Source organism: Scyliorhinus canicula, chromosome 1 (genome assembly GCF_902713615.1).
Source record: "Scyliorhinus canicula chromosome 1, sScyCan1.1, whole genome shotgun sequence".
Lineage (NCBI taxonomy): Eukaryota > Metazoa > Chordata > Chondrichthyes > Carcharhiniformes > Scyliorhinidae > Scyliorhinus > Scyliorhinus canicula.
The window spans coordinates 219,837,598-219,855,770 of NC_052146.1; the positions used below are offsets into that span (position 1 = coordinate 219,837,598).

Genomic DNA, 18,173 nt, shown 5'->3' on the forward strand with positions numbered 1-18,173 from the left:
CCATGAGATTTCATTGGGTCCATGGTCAATGTTGAAGATTTCCAAGGCAACCCCCTCCTGACTGGATACCACTGTACCGCCACTTCTGGTGGGATTGTGTTGTCGATGGGATAGGGCATACACAGGGATGATGATGCTGGTATCTGGGACATTATTTATAAGGCATGATTCACTGAGGATGAATGTCAGGTTCTTGTTTCACTCGTCTGTAGATATCTCTCCCAATTTTGGCACAAACCCTTTATTGTAAGGGTCTGGTACACCAGTCCAGAGACGTGCAGGTTAGGTGGATTGGCCATGCCAGATTGCCCTTAGTGTCCAAAAAGGTTAGGAGGGGTTATTGGGTTACGGGGATAGGGTGGAAGTGAGGGCTTAAGTGGGTCGGTGCAGACTCGATGGGCTGAATGGCCTTCTGCACTGTATGTATGTATGTTCTAATGTGGGAGTTCAGTAATGCCTGCACAATTTAAATAAGCTCATGACCCAGACCCGAGGTCAGTCTGGTGTTGACCAGAGACTGGTTAATACCTCGGCATGGAGATAGCTCCTGGCCTTTATATGTAAATAGTTCTACTGTTAATAAAGACTTACAATTAATCTACTGATGACTGCAAAGACTTCTTTAACAGACACCATTCTATAACCAACACCCAAAATTGTGGCAGAAAGGGATCAAAACCCACAACTTTGCTCAAATGCTGAAACAAACCGAAATGCTGGGAGACTAAGAAACACCCCCAAAAGAAGCAGAGGACAAAGAGAAAAGATTGCCAGAAAACATTCCAGAGAAAAGTCCTGGAAACTGAAGGCAGTAATTCAAAATTACTTACTGCAGCAGAAGACTCCATTGAATGTCATTTGATAATCCAGCTTCAGAGTGCAGAGTGGACAGAACCTGCAGTGGTGAGCTAAAGCGTTTAAAATTCTAGGCTGCAGTGAGTCCTGAGAACCCTTTCAATAATTCTGTGTCAGAAGTGCAATTTGAAACAAACCTGTCACTAAAACCTGATTCCTCAACATGTGGCTTCCGAGCTCATCGGGGGAAAAAAAATATTTCAGGAACGTTGTGACAGTCCTGCTTAGAAAAAGGCATGCATAAGCTAGAATTCGACCACCTCATTGCTCGGCTAAGTGAACCAATGAACAAAAGAAGTTGGCAGGCAGCTGCTCTGGGTGCATTGGTTAAAAAAAAATCATTTCCACTAGAGGCATGCCGTCGCCATTTTGTGGAACAAGACAAAACTGGCAACTGTGGGAAATCCCTTTGTCTGTGAGAGACCATTTTGAGATCCAGGAAAAGCTCCACAGAACGTTTTTTAAAAACTGAAGACCAAGCAAGTTATTGTCTTCCAGCACAATTCTCTAATTTCAAAACCCTAGATGGCACCAACTTTTCATTTTGATACTTTCCTGCAAAATTAAAATGTTTTGGGGGTGAGGGGAACATCAGCACAATGGGACCACAACAAGCTCTGGAGGAAGAGCAGAGAGTTATGACACAGCCATTCTTAAAGGGGCAACAGCATTTAAAGATCTAATTGCAAAAAATATGAAATGATCCTGGATCAAAAACGCAATTTATCAGATCAGTTTAAACTCATCCCAGGGCAAAACCAAATGAAATATTGGGTATGCTGGAGAATGGAATTTTTAAACTGCTGAAGAATATCAGGCTTCGGTAAGACATCAGAAGAGGTACAGATTAATACCATTAAACATGCCGACAAAACAATCCTAATGCAGTACGTTGATGTCTCCTCAACCACCTTCATTGAAATATTAAATGTCATTGATGAATATTTTCTTCAATGTCTGGGGTGCAGAGACCTTTTGTGAAGGAAGATAAAATCCCTGGTAAAGCTTGGAAAGGCCTCACCAGCTCAACCCAAACGAGGGCAGCAGTGAGGCAGGGAGCTTTCCAGAAGTCCCAAAGGAACACGTTTTTAAAGCAGGAGTAAAATCAGAAATTGTGTCACATCTGAACTGGAAGATTTGAAGCATAAAATTCAAGCTGAGTATATGCCATTGAAAATGCACAATAAATTGAAGTCTTCAATTACCCAAACTGTTTCCAATCTGAACAAACTTTATTTCAGAGATGTCACAAAGGTACCAAGAGAAAATAATGACCCTCAATTCCTCAGTTGGCAAATCAAACTGAGTTGGGAAAACTTAATCGTCTGTATAGCCAGTACAACAGCAGGCAGAAAAAGAACTCAAAAAAATTTGTGGCCTTGAAAGACTCTTGGAAGAATCAATACATTAAATTTTAAAATGAGTGGCATGGTAGCACAGTGGTTAGCACGGTTGCTTCACAGCTCCAGGGTCGCCGGTCCGATTCCCGGCTTGGGTCACTGCTTGTGCGGAGTCTGCCTGTGTCTGCGTGTGTTTCCTCTGGGTGCTCCAGTTTCCTCCCACAGTCCAGAAATGTGCAGGTTAGGTGGATTAGCCATGCTAAATTGCCCTTAGTGTCCAAAAAGGTGAGATAGGGTTACTGGGTTACAGGGATAAGGTGGAGGTATGGGCTTTGGTAGGATGCTCTTTCCAAGAGCTGGTGCAGACTCAATGGGCCTCCTGGCCTCCTTCTGCACTGTAAATTCTGTGATTCTATGCCCTTTGAAAAACACAAGGAATTTATGATGTTAAATGCTACTTCAGTAATGGGAGAATGGATGTTTTTTGATATATTTTTGGAGGTATATTGTGTTATTCCGTCTCAGTGTGTGTTTGTGTGTATATATTTAATTAAGTTGAGAAAAGGTTAATGGAGTCAGCTTGTCTGAAGAATTGAGAGAGGAGAAGGAGTATAAATAGGTGCTAAAAGCATGCATTTGTAATGCAACCATAGTCAGGTTTTATAAGTACAGGTTAATAATTTGCATTAGGGATCTGTTTTTTTCAGCTGTTAAATTTCAAAGAGGAGTAAAAAGGCTTTTTGAGCTTGCAAAAGTTTCATAAGTAAACCATAGAGCCTGCCACACCTGGCAGAATGACAAACAAGCTTCCAGACCACTTGAACCTGCTCACACAGTAATACCAGTAATGTAGTAATTGCAAAGGGCAGCACGGTGGCACAGTGGTTAGCATTGTTGCCTACGGCGCTGAGGTCCCAGGTTCGATACCCGGCCCTGGGTCACTGTTCGTGTGGAGTTTGCACATTCTCCCCGTGTCTGCGTGGGTTTCGCCCCCACAACCCAAAAGATGTGCAGGATAGGTGGATTGGCCACGCTAAATTGCTCCTTAATTGGAAAAATAATTGGGTACTCTAAATTTATTTTAAAAAATGTATTAGTTGCAATAATGTGATGGTAACAATGTAAATGCATGATACTGATAATGTAAGACATGAAGTCAACTAGTGTAACTCCATATAAATTGGATAAAGACTTGGAGAGCAGTGTAGTAAAAGGGTCTGGCTCATGCAGGATTAATGTGGGACTGAGTACTGTAGCACCCACTCAGTGATGTAAGAAGGCACATGGCCCTGATCCAGGGGCCAGTCTGGGTTGAGCAGAGACTGGTTAAGATGTATACATAGAGATAACCCTTAACCTGTTCCCTTTACTGTATTTGTGTAAATAGTTCTATTTGAAAACAAATACTTGCAGTTAACCTACCGAAGACTACACAGATTTTTTAAAAGAGACATAATTATGTAACCAATACCTTCCTAATATCCCCCAAATGTTACTTGGGAGGACTTTTGCAGGGTTCTCAAGAGCTAGGTTTGCCATTGTTGTTTCCAGTGCATGTGTTGATGCAAGGTGTTCTGTCTGGTTTCATTCTTTATCGACTCTTCTGTAGCAGTATGATGTAACTGAGTGGCTTGCCAGGTCATTGCAGAGGGCAATTAAGAGTCAACCACATTGCTGTGGATCTGGAGTCACATGTAGACCAGACCAGGTGAGGACGGCAGATTTATTTCCCAAAAGGACATTGGTGAACCAGATGAGTGTCTCCAACAGTCCGCATTGGTCACCATTACTGAGACTAACTTTTAATTCCAGATTTATTAATTGAATTCAAATTTCACCAGCTGGACATTTGACCCCAGGTCCTCGGTGTATTAGCCATGGCCTTTGGATTATTAATTCAGTGACATCAATAAAAAAAAAATTCAGTGGCGTCACTATGCCACCGCCTCCTAACCAGGAATGATCAAGTTGTTTTATATTTATTACATACAGAGGCAGCATAGTGGTTAGCACTGCTGCCTCACAGCTCCAGGGTCCTGGGTTCAATTCTGGCCTCGGGTAACTATCTGTGTGGAGTTTACACTTTCACCCTGTGGCTGTGTGGGTTTCCTCCCACAGTCCAAAGATGAGCAGGTCAGGAGGATTGACCGTGCTAAATTGTCCTAAAGATTAGGTGGGGTTACTGAGTTATGGGGATAGGGTGGAGGCGTGGGCTTAAGCTTAAGTAGGATGCTCTTTCCAAGCGCCGGTACAGACTCGATGGGCCGAATGGCCTCCTTCTGCACTGTAAATTCTAAGATTCAGAGTAAGGAATATCAACTTTCCCAAGGCTCTAGTGCCATGGAGATTTCAATCGTGAGGGAATGAATGATGAATTCCAATATTTAGCTCGCACAGCAATTTAAAAAAAAAAAAACACCTTGTGGGAATATTGTAGAAACAGGAGTTATAAGAGCAGAGGAACCAAGAATCAATAATAATAAAAGGTTAAATGGCATGGGTCTGAATTGCCTCTCAGTACATTGTGATATATTTGTTATACAGCTCCTACTAGGCTGATTAAACATTTCAATTCGCTGTTATAATTTGCTGTATATAAATTTATATCTACCGGTAACCCTAATTCATTACGTGGGTTGCGAGTGAATGACATTTCAATCCATTTAGAGCCTCCTTAAAATCCTTTCCCTTTAAATTGGCGTCGAGCTTTATTTCTATAGGAGGTTAAAGTTTAGTCACTTCAATTAGATGCCTGAGTTACTTTGCATAACACTGAATTCTCGAATATTGTCTGCATCGTAATTCCATAACTTGAAATGTGTAAATGCAGCGATGGACCCGGAGTGCCAAGAAACGCATGAATATAGCCAAATATATCAGGAAACCTGAATAGAAAGAAGAAAAACAGTTGGCTAGTCATAAATAAAGGATACCTTGTCAACTTTGTCCAGCCGAAGAACATTGCCTGAAAATTAAGTAAACAAGATATTTGATTACCTGAAAATTTATGTCGGCTTTCCAACAGAGAGGATTTAAGGATAAAAGAATAACAGCAGGGGCATTTTGCAATGTGCTTTTTGTGTGTGTTTTCTCATTATTATCTCAGGGTCTGGCTCTTTGCTCATTTCTCCCGGTCTGAAGTCCTGCCAAAAATGAGGCCTCAGGAAGTGGGAGTGTATCTGGCTCCAGAAAACAGGGAGGCTGCAGGATGCTGATTAAAATAATAAATAGCAGCTGGAAATAGAAAATTAGTACAGACTATTGAAGCAGGGTTGAATAAAAGCTGAAGGGCCTCTACTAGAGTAGACATTGTAGTAATCTGTAGTGAGAGGGCAGATACAGTGGGACTAATGGAACCTCAGCCTCCTTTTTACTAAGAAAGAATAAATCTGCGGGTCTTAGGATAACCAAGCTGTTGATGTATCACCATGTGTCTACATGTGGATTCGTAGCTCTGGTCCAGTATCTTGCTGTTGTCCTCCTCACCCAGTGGACTGAAGCCTCATTTGATGTAATCGCCTGGATATATGTTTATAATAGACTCCACTCGAGGATTGCTTTTGTTACCATTGCACAGAAAGCCCATTGCAACATTCCCCGTGACCATTGGTCAATTATCTTTGATTCACAAGCTGTCAACAGTTGAGACCAACAGTTTCATTGAGACGGGGCCCATGAGCAAATGTTTTAAAGGAACAACATCTGGACCATCACAAGGCACAGGAACCAGTGAAGTCTGAGACTAAATTTTAGGGTGAAAGCTGCCTGAGAGGATGAAAACGCTATGGAAGTTGGCTAAAAACTGCAGAAGATTACTCACCATCCTGGATCTAGGTATCTTTGGGCGACTTCTTTTGAATTGATGGATGTGTGAGGCTGCTAATATGTAAACCACAATCCGATGGATTTAGTGTGTATGGCAAAATTTAGGACAGGCTAAAGCAAGAGGTGAATCTTCTGTTTGCAGATGTAAAACTGCAGCACAGACAGCAGTAATGAGACAACTTTTTGCAGAAAGATGTAGGCTGTGTCAAGGTGAGACAGTATGATGATTGGCCTGAACTTCAGCTTACAGGAATTGCTAAGAACGATTGAACAGGTATAGTAAGAAAAAATTATTTTATCTTATGGCCTGACATTTAGTTAATTTTTAAAAATAATTAGGTTTCATTTCTGTTGTGCACTGATCATTTCGACCACATTGATTTCCCTTTGTGGATGACTTTAATGCATTGTTGATCCCTTTATTTTTACATGGGTTAACATTAACAACCATATCAATAGGGCAGCAAGGTGGCGCACTGAGTAGCATTGCTGCCTCACGGCGCCGAGGTCCCAGGTTCGATCCCGGCCCTGGGTCACTGTCCATGTGGAGTTTGCACATTCTCCCCGTGTCTGCATGGGTCTCACCCCCATAACCCAAAGATGCGTAGGGTAGGTGGATTGGCCATGCTAAATTGCCCCTTAATTAGAAAAAAGGAATTGGGTACTCTAAATTTATAACACAAAAAAACAACCATATCAATGTCTCACAGAAATGAACTGTGTGAATGTGTCACGGGGGTAAAAATCAAAGTCATTTATGTTAATTATGGAAAGAACTAAAATTTTCAGGTAATCAAATATCTTGTTTACTTAATTTTCAGGCAATGTAGCAATTATATTATTTGGCAGGACAAAGTTGACAAGGTATCCTTGCTATTTATGACTAGCCAATTGTTCTAATATTGAAAAAAACTTAAAGAATATATTTCAGGAAATGGTTATGGTTCTGATTTACTTGTGCTTTAATTTGTTAGCAGAGATGTCTGCAACAATTATGGAAAACACACCACTGAAGTGGAGAGCCCAAAGCTTTATACTTTATTTAAAGTGGGAAACTCTGCTTTTAATGATTCTGCAGTGAACACCTGAAAATTAATTTAAGTGGTTGTTCTTAAATGACCACGGTGGTTAGCCCTGCTACCTCTCACTGCTAGGGACCCAGGTTTGATTCTGGCCTTGTGTGACTGTGTGGAGTTGCACCTTCTCCATGGATCTGTGTAGGTTTCCTCCTGGTGCTTCAGTTTTCTCCCACAGCCCAAAGATGTGCAGGTTAGGTGGTTTGGCCATAATCAATGTGTGGAGTTACATAGATAGGGTGGGGGAGTGGACCAAGGTAGAGTGTTCTTTCGGAGGATCAGTGCAGACGCGATGGGCCGAATGGCCTCCTGCACTGTAGGTACTCTGTCATTCTATGGATTTATATGGAAAAAGACCCTGTGCATTAAACCCCACAAACATCTACAACTTTTAATCAAAGAGAAAAGCAGAGGAGAGGAGTTATTCATTAATCGTAGATGCATTGATTAAATACTTGTGGGAATTTAATATTGCACTGCATTAGTCATTAAGTGTTATTGAAAAAAGGGTAGGATTTGCCATTGAGATGGTGGAGGACTGCAAGAGTAGCACCAGGGGAACCAGGTCAGTTTATAATTGCCAGCTGGTAACAGCAGGGATCACGATTTATAGACGTTCTGTCAATATTCTGGGATTTATTACCATTTTGCCATTCACTGCATAAATTATTCAGTGTCTGGATTTTACCCCTGAGATCTTGTAATTACTTTTGCTGACTTGCGACTGTGATTTAATTGCCCTGTCAGTTTACTAAAATAAATCCAGAGAGTATAGGTTATCAAGCGTACCTTATAACATGTTGCAATTGGACCAGAGTGTGGGTGTTGCCAACGCTAGCATCCGTTTCCTGTCAGGTACCTGGAGCGATTGAACTGACTTCATTTCCTGAACCTGGCCCTCTCCATTGCAGCAATTAAGGAATTACACGAATAACATCGTTAAAAGTGGGTACTGTTAAAGAGGATTTATTTGATGGCTTTTATAGTAGTTTCAGGGTAGGATAGATGGGAGCTAGATTAAACTTCAAGTAGAATCAGTGTGTGGAATTTTTTGGTTGCACTGGCTACCAGGATCATCCAGTCCTGCCGAAAGTCAATGGACTGGTCCACCGAATCGCTTGCAAGGGCTTCTGCCACGGCAAGACCAGGAAATCCTGGCCACACTAAAAGGTGAAGTGTCAGAGGACTGGAAAACAGCTAATGTTGTTCCACTTTTCAAGAAGGGTGGTAGAGATCAACTAGGGAATTACGGACCAGTGAGTCTCACGTCAGTGGTTGGGAAACTATTGGAGAAAATTCTGAAGGGAGATTTAATTTCCACTTGGAAAGGCATGGGTTGATTAGGGATAGTCAGCACGGCTTTGTCAGAGGGAGGTCATGCCTAACAAATTTGATATAATTTTTTGTTATAATGACCGTGTGTGTAGATGAAGGTGTTGATTTACTTTATATTGATTTTAGCAATGCCTTTGACAAGGTCCCACATGGGAAACTGATTAAGAAGGTTGAAGTACGGACTTCCGGTGGCGGCGATGCCTGAGTGAGCCGCACATTCGGCGGGCTCTCACTCCGGCGGGGCTTAGCAGCTGATTCCCCGCGATAGCGGGACCACGGGGGCGGCAAAAAGGCTGCCGTGAAAGAAGAGGAGAGCGGGTTGCAGCGGATGGAATCGTGGGAGGCCAGCAGGTAGAGGAAGAAAGAGAGAGAGAGAGACAGAGGCAAGGAGGAAACTGGCCTGAAGGGTACGATGGCGGACCCACGGACCTTCCTTCCTCCAGGACAAGGAAAAAAAGTTTGGAGTTGCTGAAGAGGGACAGCTTGGACCCACTTCAGATGCCCAGAAGGTAAAATTTAATGAGCTGGGCGAAGGAAGGCGGCAGCGAAGGTGCTGAGGAGCGGGCTGCGGCACATGGAACAGCGGGAGTCCAGAAGGCAGAAGAAGAAGGAGAAAAAGGGACAGAGACAAGGACCTGAAGAAAATTACCTGGGACCTAAGATGGCGGACACACGGACCCCGGACTCAGCAATCCAGCAGGTGCTGGATAATATGCTCCAGGTAATGAAGTCCAGTTTTGAAGCGCTGAAGCGGGACAGCTTGGACCTAATCCAGAAAGCGGTGGATCAGCTGAACCAGAGGCTGGACGCCCAGGATGTTAAAGTTAAGGAGCTGGGAGAGGCGGTGGAGGAGCAGGCGGATGCGCAAACGGTTGCAGCGCTAGAAGTTGACGGCCTGAAAGAGCGGCAGAGAAGACTGCTGGACAGAGTGGAGGAGCTGGAGAATAGAGTCCGCAGGAACAATCTGAGGATGGTCGGCCTCCCGGAGGGGGCTGAGGGAGCTGATGCTGCAGCGTTTGTAGCAGACCTGCTGAAGCAGCAGATGGGGGCCGAAGCCTTTCCGCGACCGTCGGAGCTGGAGGGGGCACACAGAGTGCAGGCAAGGCAGGGGCGGCTGGGCGGACCCCCCCCCCCCCCCCCCCCCCCCCCCGCCCGATGGTGATTAGGTTCCACAGGTTCGTGGACAAGGAGCGGGTGCTGCAGTGGGCAAAGAGCGCCAGGAGCAGCACGTGGAACAACAGTGTTCTCTGCATTTATCAGGACCTAAGCCAGGAGGTGGCTTGGCAGCGAGCAGCCTTTAAGAATGTCAAGGAGGTGCTGTTCAAGAAGCACGTGAAGTTTGGTCTGCTGTTCCCAGCTCGGCTATGGGTCACGCACCAGGGTCAACACCACTACTTCTCCGAGCCCGAAGAAGCGATGGATTTTGTGAGGGACCTGGGGCTGGTCCCGAAAGGAGGCCCCAAGGACGCGAATTAGGGCCCGAGGATTTCTGTGGGAAGGAACGCCGAATGTGCCTGGACTGCTGCTCAACGGTTTGCTGGGCCAAAGGGGCCAAGCGGAACATTTGAGACTCTTTCCTTTGTTTATGGACATTGGTTTGGGGGGGTTAACCCCCCTTCCCTTTTCTTGTTTTTGTTTTTTTTGTGGTCTCTCTTGTTTCTTATGTGGGGGGGGGGGGGGGGGGGGGGGGGGGGGGGGGTTGGGTATATATTTATGTGCTTTTTCTCTTTTTTCTGTGTTTTTTTTTCCTGTTTGGGCTGGTTTGTGCTTTTTGTGCAGCTCGCGGAAGACACTGGAGCCGGCTTGCCCCAGTGGGTGGGGAGGAGGACGGGGAAACAATGGGAATGAGACAGGAAGGCGCCGGAGTGTTGAGTCACCGGGCTAGCAGATTGGCTAGTCAAGAGAGTCAGATGGGGGGGGAAAGTTACAGCCAGTAGATGGCAGAGGTATCGGGGGATGGGGTTAGGGGAGGGGGGGGGTTGTTCTGCTGACGGGAGAGGGACTTGAAATAGGCACTGGAAAGGAGGTCGAGGGTAGAGGCAGCCAAAGGGCGGGCCAGGAATGGCGCGACGCACGGGTCAGGGGCCGGCCCGAGAAAGGCTATGGCTGACCGGGGGGGTGGGATGTGCCCCCCGACCAGGCTGATCACCTGGAACGTCAAGGGACTGAATGGGCCGGTTAAGAGGGCGCGGGTGTTCGCGCACCTGCGAGCCCTGAGGGCGGACATAATTATGTTGCAGGAGACATATCTGAAAGTGTCGGACCAGACCAGGCTGAGGAAGGGCTGGATTAGCCAGGTCTTCCACTCGGACTTGGACTCGAAGTCCAGAGGGGTGGCAACAAGCGCGTGCAATTTGAGGCAGAGGGCATAGCCGCAGACAGGGGGGGCAGATACCTGATGGTACGGGGCAGACTGGAGGGGAGAAGAGTGGTGCTGGTGAATATATATGCCCCGAACTGGGATGACATGGACTTCATTAAAAGAGTGCTGGGGAAGATCCCGGACCTGGATTCTCGCAGGCTAATAATGGGAGGGGTCTTTAACATGGTCCTTGACCCGACTTTGGATCGGTCGTGTCCCAGAACGGGTAGACTCTCAGCAATGGCAAGGGAGCTAAAAGGGTTTATGGAGCGAATGGGGGCAGTGGACCCCTGGAGAGATAGACAGCCGACAGGAAGGGGCTACTCGTTTTACTCGCACGTCCATAAAGTATATTCCAGGATAGATTTTTTTTGTACTAAGCAGGGACTGTATGGGGGAGGTAAAGAACACGGAATACTCAGCAATTACCATTTCAGACCATGCCCCGCATTGGGTGGACCTGCAGTTCGGGAGAGCGAGCTATCAACGCCCGCAATGGAGGCTGGATGTGGGACTGCTGTCGGAGGAGGGGATCTGCGAGAGGCTTCGGAAATGTATAAAAAATTACCTGCAGGTGAATGACACGGGGGAGGTCTCAGCGGCGACCCTGTGGGAGATGCTAAAGGCAGTAGTACGGGGGGGGGAGCTGATTTCAATTGGGGCCCATAGAGCCAAGGCAGACCGGGCAGAGATGCATAGATTGGCCAGGGAAATGGGTCGGATAGATGAAGAGCACGCGGAGTCCCCGGGGGAGGTTTTACTCAGGGAGAGGCAGAGACTACAGGCGGGACTGGGGGCACTGTCCACGAGCAGGGCCGTGGAACAGCTTAGGAAGGCGAGGGGAGTGGTGTACGAGCATGGGGAAAAGGCTAGCAGACTGTTAGCGCAGCAACTCAGGAGGAGGGAGGCGGTCCGGGAAATAGGTAGAGTGAGGGACGAGGGGGGGGCGCAAAGTGGAGGACCCGGCAGAATTGAATAGGGTACTCCGGGACTTCTATCGTAAGCTGTATACTTCGGAGCCGCCAGAAGAACCGGAGGGGATGAAAAGGTTTCTGGACGGGTTAACATTCCCAACAGTTGGTGGGGGGGCGAGTGGAAGAGCTGGGGGTCCCGATTAGAGTAGAGGAGGTATTGGGGGGCCTTAAGGCTATGCAGTCGGGGAAGTCCCCGGGGCCGGATGGATACCCAGCAGAATTTTATAGGAAGTTCTCTGAGCTGGTGGGCCCGGTCTTGGCGAGGGTTTTCAATGAGGCAAGGGACAGAGGGACCCTGCCGCCGACAATGTCACAAGCCACCATATCTCTGATATTGAAGCGGGGTAAAGACCCGGAGGCGTGCGGGTCCTACAGGCCAATCTCCCTGATTAATGTAGACGCCAAGTTCCTGGCAAAGGTACTGGCGGGTAGAATGGAGGACTGTGTACCGGAGGTGATTGGGGAGGACCAAACTGGGTTCGTGAAAAGTAGGCAGCTGGCGGCCAATCTGAGGAGATTACTCAATGTGATAATAATCCCCGGCGGGTAGGGAGGTGGAGGTAGTGGTGGCAATGGACGCCGAGAAGGCCTTTGACCGGGTGGAGTGGGACTATCTATGGGAGGTGCTCGGACGGTTTGGGTTCGGGGAGGGATTGGTGGATTGGATCAAATTATTATATCAGGCCCCGAGGGCCAGCGTCAGGACCAACAGAGAAGTGTCGGAGTACTTTAGGTTGTACCGAGGGACCAGACAGGGCTGCCCGCTCTCCCCGCTGCTGTTTGCGCTGGCCATAGAGCCGCTGGCGATTGCGCTGAGAGCCGCAGAGGGTTGGAAGGGGATGGTGAGGGGCGGGGTTGAACACAGGGTTTCTCTTTATGCAGACGACCTGCTCCTGTACGTGTCGGTCCCAGTGGCCGGGATGGGAACTATACTGGGAATGCTGAGGAAGTTCGGCCAGTTCTCAGGATACAAATTAAATACGGTCAAGAGTGAAATGTTTGTGGTCCAGGCAAGGGGCCAGGAGAACAGATTGAGAGGGCTACCGTTTAGGCTGGTTGAGGAAAATTTCCGGTATTTGGGAATCCAGGTGGCACGAGACTGGGGCAGGCTGCATAAGTTAAATTTGGCCAGGGTGGTGGAGCAAATGAAGGGAGAGTTTCGGAGATAGGATGCACTCCCGCTGTCGCTGGCAGGGAGGGTGCAGACTGTAAAGATGACAATCCTCCCTCGATTTTTGTTTATTTTTCAGTGCCTCCCGATCTTTATCCCACAGTCCTTCAAAAGAGTTAACGGGCTGATCATGAGCTTTGTCTGGGCGGGAAAATCCCCGCGGGTGAAGAAGGCGATGTTGGAGAGGAACCGCAGCGAGGGAGGGCTGGCTTTGCCGAGTCTGATCAATTATTACTGGGCGGCCAACACCGCTATGATAAGGAAGTGGATGGTGGGTACGGGGTCTATTTGGGAGCGGGTGGAGGCGGCTTCGTGCAGGGGCTCCAGCTTGGAAGCCCTGGTCACGGCTCCTCTAACGCTGCCGCCGGCCAAGTACACCACCAGCCCGGTAGTGGTGGCGACCCTGCGGATATGGGGCCAGTGGAGGAGGCATGTGGGGGAGATGGGGGCGTCTGTCTGGGCGCCAATCTGCGACAACCATCGGTTTTCCCCCGCAGTATGGATGGGGGGTTCAGAGTATGGCGGCGGGAAGGGTGCGTGATATGTTCCTGGAAGGGAGCTTAGCGAGTTTGAAGAGCTTGGAGGAGAAATTTGGGTTGGTAAGGGGAAATTATTTTAGATACCTATAGTTGCGGGACTTTGTTCGTAGACAGGTCCCATCTTTCCCGTGCCTCCCGCCAATGGGGATCCTCGACAGAATAGTCTCTAGGAGGGAAGAAGGGGAGGGCAGAGTCTCGGGTATATATAAGGTGCTCATGAGGGAGGAAGTGTCCCAGACAGAGGAACTGAAACTTAAATGGGAGGAGGAGCTAGGCGGGGAAATGGAGGATGGGCTGTGGACAGAGGCCCTGAGTAGGGTAAATTCGACTGCGACATGTGCTAGGCTCGGGCTGATCCAATTTAAGGTTGTTCACCGGGCCCATATGACGGCGGCTCGGATGAGCAAATTTTTCGGGATAGAGGACAAATGCGCTAGGTGCGCGGGAGGACCAGCGAACCATGTTCACATGTTTTGGGCATGCCCTAAGCTGAGGGGGTACTGGGAGGGATTTGCGGGTGTCATGTCCCAGGTGCTAAAAACAAGGGTGATGATGAGTCCAGGGGTGGCAATTTTTGGGGTTTCGGAAGACCCGGGCGTCCAGGGGAGAAAGAGGCCGATGTTTTGGCCTTTGCTTCCCTGATAGCCCGGCGACAAATATTATTGGCATTGAGGGACTCAAAGCCCCCGAAGACTGAGTGGTGGCTTGCGGACATGTCGAGTTTCCTGCGGATGGAAAAAATTAAGTTTGCCTTGAGGGGATCTGTGCAGGGGTTCACCCGGAGGTAGCAACCATTTATTGACTTCTTTGCGGGAGAGTGAGCGTCAGGTGGGGGGTGGGGGGGTAGAGTAGAGTAGGAGGGAAAATATGGCGGGTAGTACCGGTGGGAGGGGAGCGGGCTTGTGCAATATGTTACGATGGAAGCATTGAAAGTACGTGGATGTTTGCACATTTTTGCCTTTTTTGCTTTCTTTCTGATGATGTCTGTAACTGTTTATAAAGCCAAAAACTACCTCAATAAAATTGTTTATTAAAAAAGAAAGAAGGTTGAAGTACATGGAATTCAAGGAAACTTGTTGAGATAGATCCGAAATTGGCTTAGTAATAGGACACAAACGGTAGTGGAAGAAGGCTATTTGAGTAACTGGAGGCCGGTGTCCAGTGGCGTACCACGGGGGTCAGTGCTGTGTCCCTTATTGTTTGTTTTATATATCTATATATATATATCAATGCTTACGATGCATATTTGCCATATAAGTCAGCGCATGGGATCAAGCAACTGTACACCATTTGATAAGATGCGCAGGTGTTTAAGACACGCTCACACAGAGCGTGTCTTTAAAAATCAGGAAACATACACAGTGGCTGCTGAGGGATAGAGGAGAAGTAGGAAATATTCCCAGAGGCGCGACCGTGGGCTGCTGGTGGCCTTTGTGACCAGGACACCCAGCCATGGTGGGTGGGTATGGGTGTTGGCATGTGGATTGGGATGTGTTGGCATGTGGTGCATAGTGGGATGCGAGCAGACTGCCGGCGTGTTGTGTTGGTCGCTCTCCGGGGGAGTGGGATTACGGGTATGTGGGACAACGGTTGGTGCCAATGGCATGGTCCTGACTACTCATAATGGCCTCCCTGAGTAGGTTGCGAGACTTTTTCTGGCACTGCCGGCAAGTCCTGGTGTTGGGGCCTACTGCGTTCATGGCCTCTGATACGGCCATGCCTGGTGTATGGCTGGCAGCCTCCTTCCCACCACGGTGAACAGGGTGCCCCGCCTCTCCTCCATGGCGTCCAACAGGGTCTTGAGCTCCGCTTCTGCAAAATGGGTGCTGCTTTTCAGCATGCTATCTTCTTGGCTGTAATGAGTGTGTGTGGGGAGTAGTGTGCTGATATGCAGCTGTAGCTTGTCAGGTTCTCAAGTGCCAATCCCAATCTGCAAGACACAAAATTGGACACCATATTTCGTTTGAATTGCACTAGTTCCACGTGGCTCCGGTGCTAGCCAATTAAAGGATTCTGAATTGCTCCGGGACCGGCGCCAAGAACATGCTTCTTCGACCTTGGACCGGATCGAAGAACACCACTGATTCAGTTCGGCGTCAGCGCTTCGTCTCTGAAACAGAGAATCCGGCCCAATATCTTTTTATAACGTTTAAAATAGGGCCCAAAATTTTCTGTAAGGCATCCATTGTAAGTTCAATTACATAAATCTCCAGATTGTTTAGGTGATTAAAATGTGCAGCCATGGGTCTAAAAGAGGAGGTACCCCTGGAGAATCTGAATCTTAACTATATTTACTTTGCTTTCCTCAGGATATCCAGGCTGAGATTGATGCTCATAATGACATCTTTAAGAGTATTGATGGCAACAGACACAAGATGGTGAAGGTATTGGGAAATTCAGAGGAGGCTGCCTTGCTCCAGTATCGACTTGATGATATGAACCAACGATGGAGCGATCTGAAGACAAAATCTGGCAATATCAGGTCAGTAGACTACACACGGTGTTTTAATGATTATCTAGATTTCTCAGTGAAAAATGAAGAGCCAAGGACCTACAGTGCATGACCACCAATGTCAAAACGAATAAAGAAGATAAATCAGCGAGTTCTTGACCACATCAATTTGACTTTTAAAAGCCTGAAGATTTTAGAAGGAAGTCAAAATAAGGGAATGGGCGGACGTTAAGAAATTTGAATTTTGAGCTCTTTGGAAGGAATGAATTTGAGTGGAGTTAGTGGTAGATAACTAACCATAAAGTTTGTAAACATATCACTGGCAAATCGATATATGCAATGAGTCCTGATTTAAAGAGATGGAGAAATTAGTACGAGGAAAAACATGTAGAGTGTCATACTTGAAGCTTCAAAGCAATAAGAAACAACATTTGACTGTAATAGGATTGATAAATAAAGATGAGAAAAGTTGACAGGGTTATTTGTATTTGTTCATGGGATTTAGGTGGTGAGCTATGTTCTTCAACCACTGCAGTTCACGTGATGTAAGTGCACCCACAGTGCAGGTTTAGAAGAAGTTCCAAAATCTTGAGCCAGCAACGGAAATGGCAACATGGTTCCAAGTAATAGTTAGCTGAGCCCTGAGCTCATGACAAACACATGGATAGGATGGGTATAGAGTGATACAGCACAAGGAAGTGCTGAGGGTTTTGGCAAAGGTTGGTATCATGACCGGTACAAGGTTGGAGGGCTGAAGGGCCTGATTTTGTGTTGTATTGTTCTTTGTTCTTTGTAATGATGGTGAGTGATTTGGAGGGGAACTTGCAACTGATGTTCCCATGAGTTGCTGCCCTTATTCTTCTAGGTGGTAGAGGTTATGGGTTGATATCATAGTGTTAGAATTAAACATCATCTTATTTAAATCCATTGCTGATATATTAGTAAGTGCTGTGACGTTGTTGTTGTTACCTGTGTGTATTCATATTCAACTGCCGTTATTTCTAATTCTTTTCAGTTACTGTTATTTCGACGTTTAACTAGCTGCTCCCATTTTTGAGTCCATTCTGTCTTTTATTTGTTATTTGTATGTATTAAAAATTAACTTTCACAATGCATTTCGACTACCTTTTTGTTGTCAAGTTACCACATCTTTTCTTCTACCCCCTTAAATTTTAATCCCCCTTAAAGACAGAAGTACAATGAAACTAATGCCTTAATTAAATGACCATCTTTCAGGAGAGTGTGACTATGCTGTGATCTGCGCAGTATCACTGCTGACTCTTGTCAACTTTGGTGATGCTGGACTTAGTTCAACCGAAGTTGTGGGCGCAGGAGTAGATTGAGTATCTGTGCACAAAGGCCCTGTCCTGAAGTCTGTCCACTGGAAGTCCTGGTACAACAGGACCCACTTATGGTTGAATTTCCACAGCCGCATTTCCTTCTATTGTGTTATAGAACATAGAACGATACAGCGCAGTACAGGCCCTTCGGCCCACGATGTTGCACCGACATGGGAAGTCAAAAACTAAAGGCCATCTAACCTACACTATGCCATTATCATCCATATGCTTATCCAATAAACTTTTAAATGCCCTCAATGTTGGCGAGTGCACTACTGTTGCAGGTAGGGCATTCCACGGCCTCACCACTCTTTGCGTAAAAAACCTACCTCTGACCTCTGTCCTATATCTATCACTCCTCAATTTAAGGCTATGTCCCCTCGTGCTAGCCACCTCCATCCGCGGGAGAAGGCTCTCACTGTCCACCCTATCTAACCCTCTGATCATTTTGTATGCCTCTATTAAGTCACCTCTTAACCTTCTTCTCTCTAACAAAAACAACCTCAAGTCCATCAGCCTTTCCTCATAAGATTTTCCCTCCATACCAGGCAACATCCTGGTAAATCTCCTCTGCACCCGTTCCAAAGCTTCCACGTCCTTCCTATAATGAGGCGACCAGAACTGTACGCAATACTCCAAATGCGGCCGTACTAGAGTTTTGTACAACTGCAACATGACCTCATGGCTCCGGAACTCAATCCCTCTACCAATAAAGGCCAACACACCATAGGCCTTCTTCACAACCCTATCAACCTGGGTGGCAACTTTCAGGGATCTATGTACATGGACACCGAGATCCCTCTGCTCATCCACACTACCAAGAATTTTACCATTAGCCAAATATTCCGCATTCCTGTTATTCTTTCCAAAGTGAATCACCTCACACTTCTCCACATTAAACTCC

At 46.8% G+C, this 18,173-nt stretch overlaps 1 protein-coding gene across 1 annotated transcript in view; it reads left to right on the forward strand.

The window, feature by feature from the left end:
* The window catches only part of utrn (utrophin), a 560,528-nt gene that overhangs the window by 383,151 nt on the left and 159,204 nt on the right, over positions 1-18,173 (forward strand). Inside the window, 1 exon segment of the mRNA XM_038808060.1 lies at positions 15,787-15,959. Within this exon segment, the coding sequence (XP_038663988.1) occupies positions 15,787-15,959 (173 nt within the window).